Here is a 12,686-nt window from a genome sequence, read left to right on the forward strand (position 1 = left end):
CTAGAGCCCACGCGCCACAACTACTGAGCCCGTGCGCCTAGAGCCCGTGCTCCACAACAAGAGAAGCCACTGCAATGCGAAGCCTGCATACCACAACGAAGAGTAGCCCCAATGCAGCCATAAGTAGATAAATAAATAAATAAATTAATTAATTTAAAAAAAAAAGCCATTCCAGGGGAATTCCCTGGTGGTCCAGTGGTTAAGACTCTGCATTTCCACTGCAGAGGGTGTCGGTTTGATCCCTGGTCTGGGAAGTAAGATCCCACATGCCACGTGGTGCTGTGAAAAAAAAAAAAATTAAAAAAGAAAAATCACTCAAAAAGAAAAAAAAGCCATTCCAATAATATGCCCAAGAAACTTAACACCCCATTGTAAAGCAATTATACTCCAATAGATGTTAAAAAAAAAGGAATAGGAATATTGTAAAACAATTATACTCCAATAAAGATGATTTAAAAAAAAGGAATAGGAAATAAATAAATAAAATAATATGCCCACATATCTGGCAAAAAGGGGGAGGGGCACTCCTCCCACATCACCCCACAGAGAGCACTGCCCAGCCTGAGAGGAGGGAAGGATCTCTGTCACTTTAATAAAGTTTTTGATTTCTGGTGGTGTCCTTGCTAGCTGAGGGTGGAGAGGTGTGTGATGGTTCCAGAACCCTTTGGAGGCTTCAGGGGTGATGTTGCTCATGACCAGGAATCACCCCAAAACCAAACTGTTGAATGAGTTGTGAAAGAGGAGCTTTGGTGCATGTTCTAGAGGAACAGAGTGGGGAGAGGGCACGAGAGGCCAAGAGCAGCACCAGAGTTGGGATCATCCTCCAGATGTCAAGTTGCTAGGCAGAGCTCCCTAGAAAAGAATAAGAGTCTTTTGACTTTAGATTCAAGGTTCATGTCTTTTTATCTTTCCATCCTTCACCTATCCATCCAACCCCTATCCCCCATCCATCTATTTATCCATCCACCATTCCCCACCTATCCATCTATCCATCCACCCACCATTCTCTTTCCATCCATCCACAAATCTACCCATCATTCCCTATTCATAACAGACACTCAATAAACATTTGCTGAGACTTCCCTGGTGGTGCACTGGTTGAGAAACCGCCTACCAATGCAGGGGACACGGGTTAGATGCCTGGTCCGGGAAGATCCCACATGCCGCAGAGCAACTAAGCCTGTGCTCTAGAGCCTGCGAGCCGCAACTACTGAGTCAGTGTGCCACAACTACTGAAGCCCACGCGCCTAGAGCCCGTGCTCCACAACAAGAGAAGCCACTGAAATGAGAAGTCCGCACACCACAACGAAGAGTAGCCCCCGCTCGCCGCAAGTAGAGAAAGCCCGTGTGCAGCAACGAAGACCCAACACAGCCAAAAATAAATAAATTTTAAAAAGTCATTAAAAAAAATAAAATAAACATTGCTGTCAGTTCCTTCTCTACCATCTTCATGAACCCCTCTCTCCTCCTCTGCCAACCCCTTACTTGGAGAGGTTCTCCAAGGCTCCATCCTCAGCGCCCCTCGTCTTTCTCACTCTGCACAACCCTCCATCCCCCCACCCCACCCCCCACCAGGGCAACTGCACACCCTTCAACTGCCAACTTCCTCCTAGATCAGATCTCTATCACCAGCCCAGACCTTGCCACTGAGTTCTGAAGCCATATTCCCAACTGTCTACAGAGCATTTCCACCTGGAGTTCCCAGGGGCCCCTCACACACAATCTGTCCAAAGGCGGGAGCGTGCCTGCCACGCCCCAGGAAGAATGAGGAGGCTGGCATAACTGGAAGCAGGGACTGGAACTAGTGGTATCGGAGGGTCTCTGGACAGAAGGGTCCTGGCGTGGGGTTCACCGTGTTTGGATATCTGAGTCCCTTGGTCTTGTGTCTGTTTTTCTTTGATGGGCACAGGATTCATGTGGTAGGCAGCGACAAACAAGGCCTCGTCAGTGAGTTCTGCGCTGATCTGTGTCAGGAATTCCTCAGAATGGGAAACCTTCTGGAAAAGGGAAAGTCAGAGGGGCTCAGCCTGGGAGTTCCTACATGGGAGTCCTGGGTCGGAGGCTCCCAGGCTGGGGGCTCTGGGTCTAAGGAGTCTGGTATTGGACGGCTGGGTCTTGCAATTTGGCCTGGAAGGTCCTGGAAGTGGAGGGCAGCCTTTGGGGACCTCAGGGGCGTAGTGCTGGGGGCTCTGGGCTCAGGGTTGAGGCTAGAGTTTCCAGGCTGGCGGTCTCAGTGCCCTAAGCCTAGGAGCTCCCCACTTCACTTCACCCCCACCCCAAGAACTCCTCTCCAATGCTCACCGGACCTCCACCCAAGCAGGCTGCAGAGTCTGTGGCTTGGGATTGCCCGCTGCCCTTTTTCTCCACATTCCTGGTAGCAGTGGATGCCATCCCCCTGGGGACAGCGGAAGCTCAGGTTAGGCTGAGAAACCAGCCCACTTCTCCCAAACCCAACACACCACCATTCCCCGCGGCCTTGAAGAACTGTGTCAGTTCTCTCTCTGAAAAAAAGAAAAAAAAAAAAAAGAAAAGAAATCGTTGCCTTAAGTCTTCCTGGGGGAGGGAGGAGGTGGGACTCCCACAACACCCGCCTCCCGCCCCCCTCATTTCGCCCAGCAGGGGCCTCTCTTCCCTTCTTCCCACCCAAGACCTTTCCCAAGACAAGGCAGACCACTTGCCGCCCCCGACCTGGCAGATGGGTCGAAATCTTGGGCTACTCGGCAGGAGGGGAGACGGGGAGGTCTATAAGGAGCCCTTTTATGGGCCCGGGGACGGGGGACTTGGGAGCTGGGGAGGAAGGTTGGAAAGAGGGGAACCAGGAGCGGCGCCGCTACCCGTTGCTATAAAAACCTTGGCGTCTGCGGAGGTTCAGCAGCACCGTAGGGATTCTAGAACCAAAGCTGGGAGGGCATTTTCCCAGCTTGTCGCATTCGCTCCTCCGGCCTCTCCTCCACCCTCTTTAGGTCCCTCCTTGGGGGCAGTGACCCCCGCGCCAGTGGCCTTGAGAAACTTGCGAAGATCAAGGTGGAGCCTGGCACCTAACCCTCCCACCACTAGGGGCACGCGAGAAGCAGCCCCACCCAAGGCCGCCCTCCAACCTCTCTGGCTGTCATCTTTTTGCCTGGAGCCTGTGAGAGCAAATGGGGGCAGGGAGAGGGGGCGGGGAAGAAAAGGTGTGGGCTGTGCCAAATAACCTGGCCTCTCGGGGGTGCAAAGAATCGGGAGGGCGGGATGTTTTTTCCTTATCTTTGTCTTCAGGAGTCATATCCTCCGCAGAAAGGAAAGTAGAGACATTTACCTAGGCCTCCTTCTCTTTTGACCTCTCCTTTTAAGTTCCTTCCTTTGCTCAGCGTTGATGGTTCTTTGCCCCCTCTCCTCCCTCTTTACTTTGGTACGAACCGATGGAAAGGGGAGGAGGGAAGAAAAGGAAAAGGAAGAGGGCAGGTCTTAAAGGGGACGCAGCCATTTCTTAAGCCTCTTCTTCCTTTCTCCAATTTTGCAAGGACGAACCCTGAAGAGTAGGTTCCGGAAGCTAAGCACAGCTGGAGGAGCAGGGGCCGCAGCTGGAGGCAGGAGAGCCGGCGGGGCAGGCGGAGGCCAGCGTCTGCTCAGGGGAAGGGCTGGGTGTGCGCGCCCTCTGTGCCCCACGCACAGCTGTGTCGGCCCATGCTACGGCAGGCAAAGAGCTTTAACATCTGGGACCTGGCAGGGGCAGCGGGGACCTGCGCGCAGTGGGCGCGGCCGATGAGCCGGGCTGGAGGGTGAGCCTTCCGCCGGAGCTGGGAGAGAGCTGGCACCTCCAGATAAGGCCCAGGGCGGCCAGGGGACCTCCGCGATGCCAGGCGAAAATATCTTCCTGTTTGTGCCTAACCTCATCGGTGAGTGCTACCCGCGGCTCCGGGCCGAACGGGAGGGCTAGGGACCTTGGGCAGGCTCCCTGATCCTGCCCTGTCTCCCCCTGCCGTCTCAATCCCAAGGTTATGCCCGGATTGTCTTCGCCATCATTTCTTTCTACTTCATGCCCTGCTGCCCTCTCACGGCCTCCTCGTTCTACCTGCTCAGCGGACTTCTGGACGCTTTCGATGGACACGCTGCTCGAGCCCTTAATCAAGGTGACAGACACCTTTTCTCAGCCAGCCTTGAGACCCAACAACTCTCTGCCCCCTTTTCCTGCTTCCTTAGGACCTCGGGGTAGGCGGGTACTCGGGAATCAGAGGGCTCTGTCATTCCCATCTCTGTAGAAAGCAGAACAGAATGGCCTGATTTTGTAGCAGAAGGGATTTAAGCTCGCTGTGGAGAAGAACTCATTGATAGCGAGGGGTGTGGGATACCAAGACCCAGCATGGCAGTGCAAGTGCTGGAGGCCTCTCTGAATAAAAATCCATTCAACAGGTGTTTTGGGGGGCATCTGCTGTATGCCAGGCACAAGCCATAAGGATTCCAGAAAGCATGTTTAGAGGGAGGATGGAGAGGGAAGGGAGATGGTTGCTGGAGAGATGATTAATTTTTTTAATCTGTTCTTCAGACCCACCTCTAAGACTTCCCATGCTAGCTTTCTCACTCCCTTCTACACTGTTTTCTCTACACTGCCATGCTTCCTTGTTTTATGATACGGTGACCCTTGCCTTTTGACCTTCATACTCCAACGATAGCAGTCTGCTTTCCTCCCCAGGCAGTGGATTGTGGGCCTTTTCTCTCTTAGACTCTGCATTAGAGTGATACACTAAATATGGCCTCTGTCACAGATGCATTGCCCCCTTACAGCCCCCATCCACCAAATAGTTGCCATTTTTCAGGAACCCGATTTGGGGCCATGCTGGACATGCTGACAGACCGGTGCTCCACGATGTGTCTGCTGGTCAACCTGGCCCTGCTGTACCCTCGCGCCACCCTTCTTTTCCAGCTCAGCATGAGCTTGGATGTTGCCAGCCACTGGCTGCACCTCCACAGGTCAGTGATTCTGGGGTTGTTGACCGGTTGAAGAAGACACTACAGTGGGGAGGGGTGAGACCATACGGGAGGTGTCTTCAGGCTTCTTGGGACGTCTCCTTTTTAGCTCTGCTTTGTTGAAGGACCCTGGGCAAACCTTCTCTGAATTAGCGTCAGTCCTGTTTTACGGTTGGATTAAGTAATCCCTAAAACCCTTCTGAGGATTCCAAAGAGTTAACATCCCTTGGGAAGGGGCATGAGGCTTTTGAATCCTGATTCTTCCCCCAGCTACCCAGCTAGGTAGTGTGACTTCGGGCAAGACAGTGGTCCTCAGCTGTGCCCCAGTCCCTCCTCTGTTCAACAGAGGCAATCCCAGTACCTACTTTGCGTGGGTTGAAATGTGGATTAGGTGGGCATTCGTAGTAATGAAAGCTCATGGATTCCGCCTACTTTCTCCCCAAGTTCTGTGGTCCGAGGCAGTGAAAGTCACAAGATGATCGACCTGTCTGGAAATCCAGTGCTTCGCATCTACTACACCTCCAGAGTGAGCATTTGCTGCCCCTCCCTATTCACTTAGCTTACGGGCAAGTCCTGGGCTGAGCCCTGGGCCCAGGGTGGGATTGGTGGGAAGGGCTCCTGGGCTGAGCCCTGTGAATTGCTGGAGAAAGCAAGTGGGCCTGAGGCCCAGGTGCGCCCAGGGAGAAGGAACTGAGTGGCTTGAGGGGAGAGGGAGGGAGGAAGAAGCCAGGGAGGTGTGCAGAACCAGCTCTCAAAAGGCCTTAGGCTGTGAGAAGGAGTGTAGTCTTTACACTGGAGCCTCGAGGGTGGAACACCTCCAGGTAAGGCCCAGGGCTTCAAGGGGGCAGCCCGGTAAAAATATCTTCCTGTTGGTTCGTAACCTTGTGGTGAGTGCTGCCCACAGCTCCTGCGGAAGGGGAGGGTGAAGGGCCTTGGGCAGGTTCCCTGATCTGCCCTGTTCCCCCTATGCCCACCCACATCCTACCTGTACCGCCCTGCACCCCTCTTTCTCCAGTACAGTTCCTGGCCCCCCGGCCCTTAGTTGGGGGATCGGGGGCACTACCCTACCCTCTTGCTTAAGCAGCCTTTTTGCTGTCTGTGCAGCCCGCTCTGTTTACCCTGTGTGCTGGAAATGAGCTCTTCTACTGCCTCCTCTACCTGTTCAATTTCTCCGAGGGACCTTTAGGTAGGAGATGTGGGGCTGGGCAGGAGGGTGGGAGGGGGTCGGGCCTGCCTGGGGAGTCAAAGGCCCCTCCCTCACCCGCATCCTGTTTTCTCTGTATCGCCCCTGCTCCCTTCCCACAGTTGGCTCTGTAGGTCTTTTCCGAATGGGCCTCTGGATCACAGCCCCTATTGCCTTGCTCAAGTCCCTCATCAGCGTCATCCACCTGATCACAGCTGCCCGCAACATGGCTGCCCTGGACGCAGCGGATCGTGCCAAGAAGAAGTGATCCTGGAACCTCCAGCCCCTGGCTACCCACCTGCCCTGGGAGTCTCACTGTGCCACGCGGCACCCCTGTCCCTCCTAGGAGGTCCCAGGCACATGTCTTCCCAATGTGTTGTCCAGCCTGCTGGGAAGGGGACCAGCCTCTTTGGTGATGTCATGTTCTCCGTAATCCTGGGGACCAGTCCCACCCCTGTGATCTCCAGGGACCTGGACTTCAAATCAGGAAGGATGCTCAGGAGGCCCCGCCCACACGGGCAGTGCTCCCGGGGCCCGAAGAGAGCTGTGTGAGGATCGGGCATAGTCACCCCTGCTGGCTCAGCCCTGGGATCTGGCTTGGCTGAGACCTTAGGGACACTTGAGTGAGGGAGGTGGGGCAGGGGCCAGGTTTCCCAAAAGGCAGGGGTTCAGACCTCTGCTCCTGGCTAGATAGAGGAAGCCTGTGGGTTCCATGGCCCAGAGAGAAGGTGCTGTCGAGATCCCCATTGCAATCTCTGTCCTGGCTCCGAAAGCCTTGATTATAAAGGCGGGAGCATCGCTGTTCTGGACTTGGTTTCCTTTGAGATAGTCTTGGACCAGGGCCTGGGTCGAGGGGAGCTTGGGGGAAAATGAGGATCCATCTGGATACTTTTGCCGCAGTAGTTTACTGGCTGGCTCCTTCCTGTCATTCCTCAGTGACCTCAGAGAGATCCCCTCCCTGCCACCCAAGCGCATTCTATGTCCTCCGCCCACCTGCTTTATTTTCTTTACGACACCGTCACTGGCTGTCTACCTTTACTTGTGTACCTGATATTTTCTACCCTCACTAAAATATAAACTCCATGAGGGCACAGACTCTTCTTGTTCTTTCTCTATCCCTACAAAGAAGATTAACCTTGACCTGACATATCGTAGCGGCTTAAATACTCACAAATAGATCGGTTGGTTTCTCAGAATGTGGTCCTTAGACCACTTGTGGGATATTTCTTGAAAATTCAGCTTCTTGGACCCTGTGCCAGACTTTCAGAGTTGGAAATTCTAGGGATGGCCCCAGAAGTCTGAAGTTTTAATAAACTCCAGCTGATTGATTCTTCTTCCCAGTTACACTGAGAATCACTGTTCCCTCTTAAACATTTTTTTGGGTACTTAGCATAGGAGACACTGTTCCAGGCATCTGTCCCTGACAGCTATCCCTGCTATCTGAGCAGAAAGCTGTCTGGCATCAGCTTTCTTTTTAAGACTGCATTGAGCCTACCATATGCCAGACCCTGTGCTGGGGCTTCTTTGCAGATAGTACTTATTTTATCCTTGTAATAGTTTAGCCAAGAGGGCCTCATGTCTGAGAGGGCTGATGTGTATTGAGGGACTTCCCTGGCAGTGCATTGGTTAGGGCTCCACGCTTGCGCTGCAGGGGGCACAGGTTTGATCCCTGGTCAGGGAACTCAAATCCCACAAGCCGTGTGCCACTGCCAAAGAAAAAAAAAAGATGTGTATTGAGCCTCAACTGCTCTAGGCCCAGGGAATTCAGTGGAAAGGAGGCCACAGGATAGCCAGGAAGGAGATGATGCAGTTAGGGAGGTGCTTGTTGGGGGATAGGGTTAGAATGTGCTGTAGTGCTTTGGGTGTCTTAAGTAGAAAACTGGTAATAGGAATTGGGGCGGGAAGGGTTAATGCAGAGGAGAGGATTGGTTCTCAGCTGAGGGAGCTGGGAGGCCAGAGAGCGCCCTGAGCAGTTGCCAAATGGGAGCGGATTGATTTGCTGGAACGCGGAGCACTGGGGGTTGGTGGCTGGAGAGCTGAAGAGAGGTGGGGTGGAAGCCTGCAGCAGTCCGAGGAACCCAGGAGGGCTTTTGGATTTCACCCTGAGGGCCACATGGAGGCGCTGAAGGAATCTTTCAAAATAATAGGTAAGTTATTCACATGTAAAAATAGTAAATTGCACACATTACAGAAGGATGACAAGTCTGCCACTTTAAGCTCCCAGTTCTCCCCAGAGGCAACCACTGCTACTCACTGATTCTGTGTCTAAATAAATTCTTCACGTCTACACGTATTCTGTATTTTAAAATTCATTTTTTATATTTGCTGGTCCGCTAATGAAACCCAGCAGGACCCTGTGGGGCTCCCAGGTACAAATCCTTTCGTGTCTCCTGTTTCTTGTTTGTAGGAAATAGCCTTCATTCAGCCTCCGTGACCTTGCCTGAGTTCCAAAGGGCAGGTTCAAACAGTTGCTAATCAGAAGGGGAAACAAGGGAGGAGATGTCAAGAGACAATAGTGCAGCCTTGGCGTAACAATATCTTTTTTTTTTTAATTTATTTATTTTACTGCACGTGGGCTTTTTCTCTAGTTGCAGCGAGCGGGGCGGGGGGGGGGGGGGGGGTGTGCTACTCTTCGTTGCAGTGCGCGGGTTTCTCATTGCGGTGGCTTCTCTTGTTGCAGAGCACCGGCTCTAGGTGCGCGGGCTCAGTAGTTGTGGCTTGTGGGCTGTAGAGCGCAAACTCAGTAGTTGTGGCACACGGGCTTAGTTGCTCCACGGCATGTGGGATCTTCCGGGACCAGGGCTCAAACCCGTATCCCCTGCATTGCCAGGCAAATTCTTAACCACTGCGCCACCAGGGAAGTCCCAAGATAGATTATTTTTAACTCATGTTAAGGCCTAATCAGGAGCTTCTGACTGGGAGCTCCTGAAGCAGAGATTCAGGGACTCAGGCTCCTTCCGACTTACGGTTCTGTGATTTTCAACACACAGCTTCCAAGAGCACCCTGCTTGCCTTCATCTCATGCAGGCAGAGGTGCACCTGGAGGACTGCACGAGGCTGGTTGATGGGAAGGCAGGGAATTGGCACGTGCTACTGCCACTCCCATTGCATTGGCTGCAACTCAAGTCACGTGGCCACATCTACATGCAGGGGAGGTTGGGAAAGAGATTAGTTGTGGGACTAGGAGGAAGAGCAGATAGATTTGGTAGGCAGTGTCTTACCATATAGAGTGTGGTTTTGCTGTTTAAAGACAAACTTTTCTTGTACAAGGCGTACTTCAACAAATCAATTTATTTGGTATTCAACCAAAGAAAAGCCATTTGCTCCAGTGCTGGAGGAAAACAGGCTGTGTTGATCTTCAGCACAGGTCACACCATTCTGTATTTAATGGGCAATTTAAGGGAACTTCAAGGATAAATTTGGTACCAAGGGACTGACTGAGAATTGGGCTCCGGTGTGAGCTGGAACTCCACTATATTTCCAGCAAGGCCTGTTTTCCAACCACAGAGGTATGTCTTGTCTCCCCCACTATACAATAAGTGCTGGGGAGACAGTGAAAACCTGTCTTCATGCAAAAAGCTTCTATTACCTTATTGGATTTCACAACTTTATGAGGTACATGTAGTCAGGATAGGCTAGATTATGCTGTGGTAACACCCCCCCTCTGCTCCCCCGCCAAATCTCACTTAATACAGCAAACATTTCTCCCTCCTGCTGCATGTCTATTGCAGGTCAACTGTGGCTCTGCTTGGACATTTTTCTCTGGGACCCAGGCTAATATTTGAATATTGCTGGTTAACATGGACAAGGAAAAAGTATGGTGATGTCAGTCCGTCTTAGATTTCATTGGCCTGAATAGGTCATATATGTGGCCAAGCCCAATGACCATTGGAGATCTATGTGGAGACATCAAGTCATCAATTGGAAATGAGCTTAGAGCTCAGGGGTGACATCAGGGGTGGAGAAATGGATTTTTGAATATAAAGCCATGAGACTGGCCAAGAATGTAGCTGAGTAAGAGAACAAGGCTCTGGGAATTCCCCAGCAGTCCAGTGGTTAGGACTCCGCGCTTTCACTGCTGAGGGCCTGAGTTCAATCCTTGGTCAAGGAACTAAGACCTCACAAGCCTCCCGGCATGGCCGAAAAAAAACAAGGCTCAGAGTGATTCATATTTAGCGGCTGAGCAGAGAAAGTAGAGCTGGCCAAGGAGACTGAGACACAACCAGGGAGGTGGATAGAAAAGTGCAGCAGGCTAGGTCATGGGAGCCTGGGGTGGAAGAGGGGTGGCCAACTGTGCTGAATGATGGGAGAGGCTGAACGAGAGGACCTAACTGCTGGGTTTAGCAACAAGGACATCACTGGTGATGCCGAACAGAGCCATTTCCATGAAGCAAGGGGTGGAGACAAGCTAATTGGAGTGGTTTGAGGAGATAATGAGAGGTGAGGCAGGGAAGCTGAGGACTTCGGCTGTGAGGGAGGACATGTGGCAGCTGGAGGGAATGTAGGGCTGAGAGAGGTGGTTCTCCACGGGAGGGAGCAGAGCATGTTCATATACCGGCAACACCGATCCAGGAGACAGGGAGAAGCAGATGGTGCAGGAGAGAAAGGAGGTGGGGACGGAGGAGTGGACCCTGAGGACCTGAGGAAAAGGGGGCGAGCTGGGGTCAGCGGGACACGACCTCAGTGGGAAGAGGAGGGAGGACAGAGTCCAGATGGGGTCGTTTGTTACATGTGGTGCTGGAAAGGGCCTTCCTGCCCCATGTGCTTCTATTTTCTCAAAGAGGTGAGAGAAAGTGGGCAGGGGTGTGGGAGGTGGAGAGGAGAGGGGGTGTGAACAGCTGTTCTGAAGGGGATCTCACGCAAGCTAGACAAGCAGAGTCAGAAGCCGTTAGGTCTCTCAAGATTCGTTGCCGTGAGTTTCAAATGAGATCAGTCAGTAGGTGGGGTGTTCTTCCTCCAGGAACACGCAGCTGGTCAGGGAGGGTGGAGGGGGCAGTAGCTGGTTCAAGTCGGGATGGGGCTTTTTCCACTGAGCATCGTGGGGTGGGGAAGAGGCGAGGAGTGAGGGAGGTTTTTTTTTAATTGAAGTATAGTTGATTCATTTTAATTTTTTTAGCTCTCATTACTTATGATCACTCCTCATACATAATCTTAGGCAATCAGTCATGGGATATAATTTTTTAAACCTTTACCCTATTGCCCACCTACATCTAATCCAGCTTCCGCTCTGGCCACCGCAGGGTGAGCGAAAGGAGATTGCCATCCAAAGACATCTGGTTTGGAATACAGGGGGGCGATCAAACATCCGCAGTGGGATGTCAGCGGGGATCTGCCACCACTCAAAACTCAGCCCTTATGTGGTCTTGAAATTATTCCTGGCTGCTCCGTGTAGGGGCAGATCTAGGCACAACTGTGTAGTCCGTGAAGTCTGGTTTCTGCACTTCTTCCGTGGCCCCCAGAGCTGCGCTGCTGTTCCCTGCAGCTGAGTCCTCCCCTGTGGCTTGTGCTTCACGGGCAGCTCTGAATCAATATGATGTTAATTTCTGCTGTACAGCAAAGCGATTCAGTTATACATATATATGCATTCTTTAAAAATTCTTCTCCATTATGGTTTATCATAGGATATCGAATATAGTTCTCTGTGCTATACAGCAGGACCTTGTTAATACATCCTGTATATAAAAGCTTACATCTGCTACCCCCAACCTCACACACCATCCCTCCCCAACCCCCTCCCCCTTGGCAACCACAAGTCTGTTCTGTGTCCATGAGTCTGTTTCTGTTTCATAGGTTCATTTGTGTCCTATTTTAGATTCCACATATAAGTGATATCGTATGGTATTTGTCCTTCTCTTTCTGACTTCACTTATGATAATCTCTAGTTGCATCCATGTTGCTGCAAATGGCATTTCACTCTTTTTTATAGCTGCGTAGTATTCCATTGTATATATGGACCACACCTTTTTATCCAATCATCTGTCAGTGGACATTCAGGTTGCTTCCATGTCTTGGCTATTGTGCATAGCGCTACTAGGGACATAGGGGTGCATGTAGCTTTTTGAATTATAGTTTTGTCTGGATATATGCCCAGGAGTGGGATTGCTGGACCATAGGTTAATTCTGTTTTTAGTTTCTGAGGAACCTCCAAACTGTTTTCCATAGTGGCTTCACCAACTTACATTCCCACCAACAGCGTAGGAGGGTTCCCTTTTCTGAGGGAGGTTTTGACTGAGAGTGAGTGAATTACACAACAGACGACAAAATCTAAGCTGGGCAAGATTGAAACGAAAGGGGTGTGGGGTTCAACGTTGAGAAAGTGGTTGAGAACAAGGTCACTGAAGCCTGGAGTCGGAGGAAGATTTGTTGGAAGGCGAGGATGAGGCGGCAGGAGTTGATTTCAGAGGTGCCGTGGTTATTAGTAATGACAAGGTCAAAGGATGGCCACGGGAGCCATGGCTGAGACAGGAAGGAACTTACCCTCCATGGGCAACCTTACCTGCTGTCACTTATCCCCAGAGGCCCTTGGCTATAAACAGTGCTAACACAGCACTTAGCA

General features: G+C 51.7%; 1 protein-coding gene across 1 annotated transcript; it reads left to right on the forward strand.

Annotated features, from left to right (window-relative positions):
• Positions 1-3,409: 3,409 nt before the first annotated feature.
• Positions 3,410-7,483, forward strand: CDIPT (CDP-diacylglycerol--inositol 3-phosphatidyltransferase). Its single transcript, XM_079944938.1, has 6 exons — positions 3,410-3,878; positions 3,978-4,112; positions 4,797-4,950; positions 5,392-5,473; positions 6,052-6,133; positions 6,253-7,483. The coding sequence occupies exons 1-6, from the start codon at positions 3,836-3,838 to the stop codon at positions 6,396-6,398; spliced, it is 642 nt and encodes a 213-aa protein (XP_079801064.1). The 5' UTR covers positions 3,410-3,835; the 3' UTR covers positions 6,399-7,483.
• The last annotated feature ends 5,203 nt before the right edge of the window (positions 7,484-12,686 follow it).

Source organism: Stenella coeruleoalba (genome assembly GCF_951394435.1).
Source record: "Stenella coeruleoalba genome assembly, chromosome: 15".
Classification (NCBI taxonomy): Eukaryota; Metazoa; Chordata; class Mammalia; order Artiodactyla; family Delphinidae; genus Stenella; species Stenella coeruleoalba.

What these genes read in the sequence shown, in the direction of transcription:
- CDIPT (XM_079944938.1), top strand. Translation starts at nt 3,836, where the DNA reads ATGCCAGGCGAAAATATCTTCCTGTTTGTGCCTAACCTCATCG. An exon ending in GTTTGTGCCTAACCTCATCG is followed by an intron (nt 3,879 to 3,977) that starts GTGAGTGCTACC and finishes CTCAATCCCAAG; the next exon opens with GTTATGCCCGGATTGTCTTC. An exon ending in TTTCTCCGAGGGACCTTTAG is followed by an intron (nt 6,134 to 6,252) that starts GTAGGAGATGTG and finishes CCCTTCCCACAG; the next exon opens with TTGGCTCTGTAGGTCTTTTC.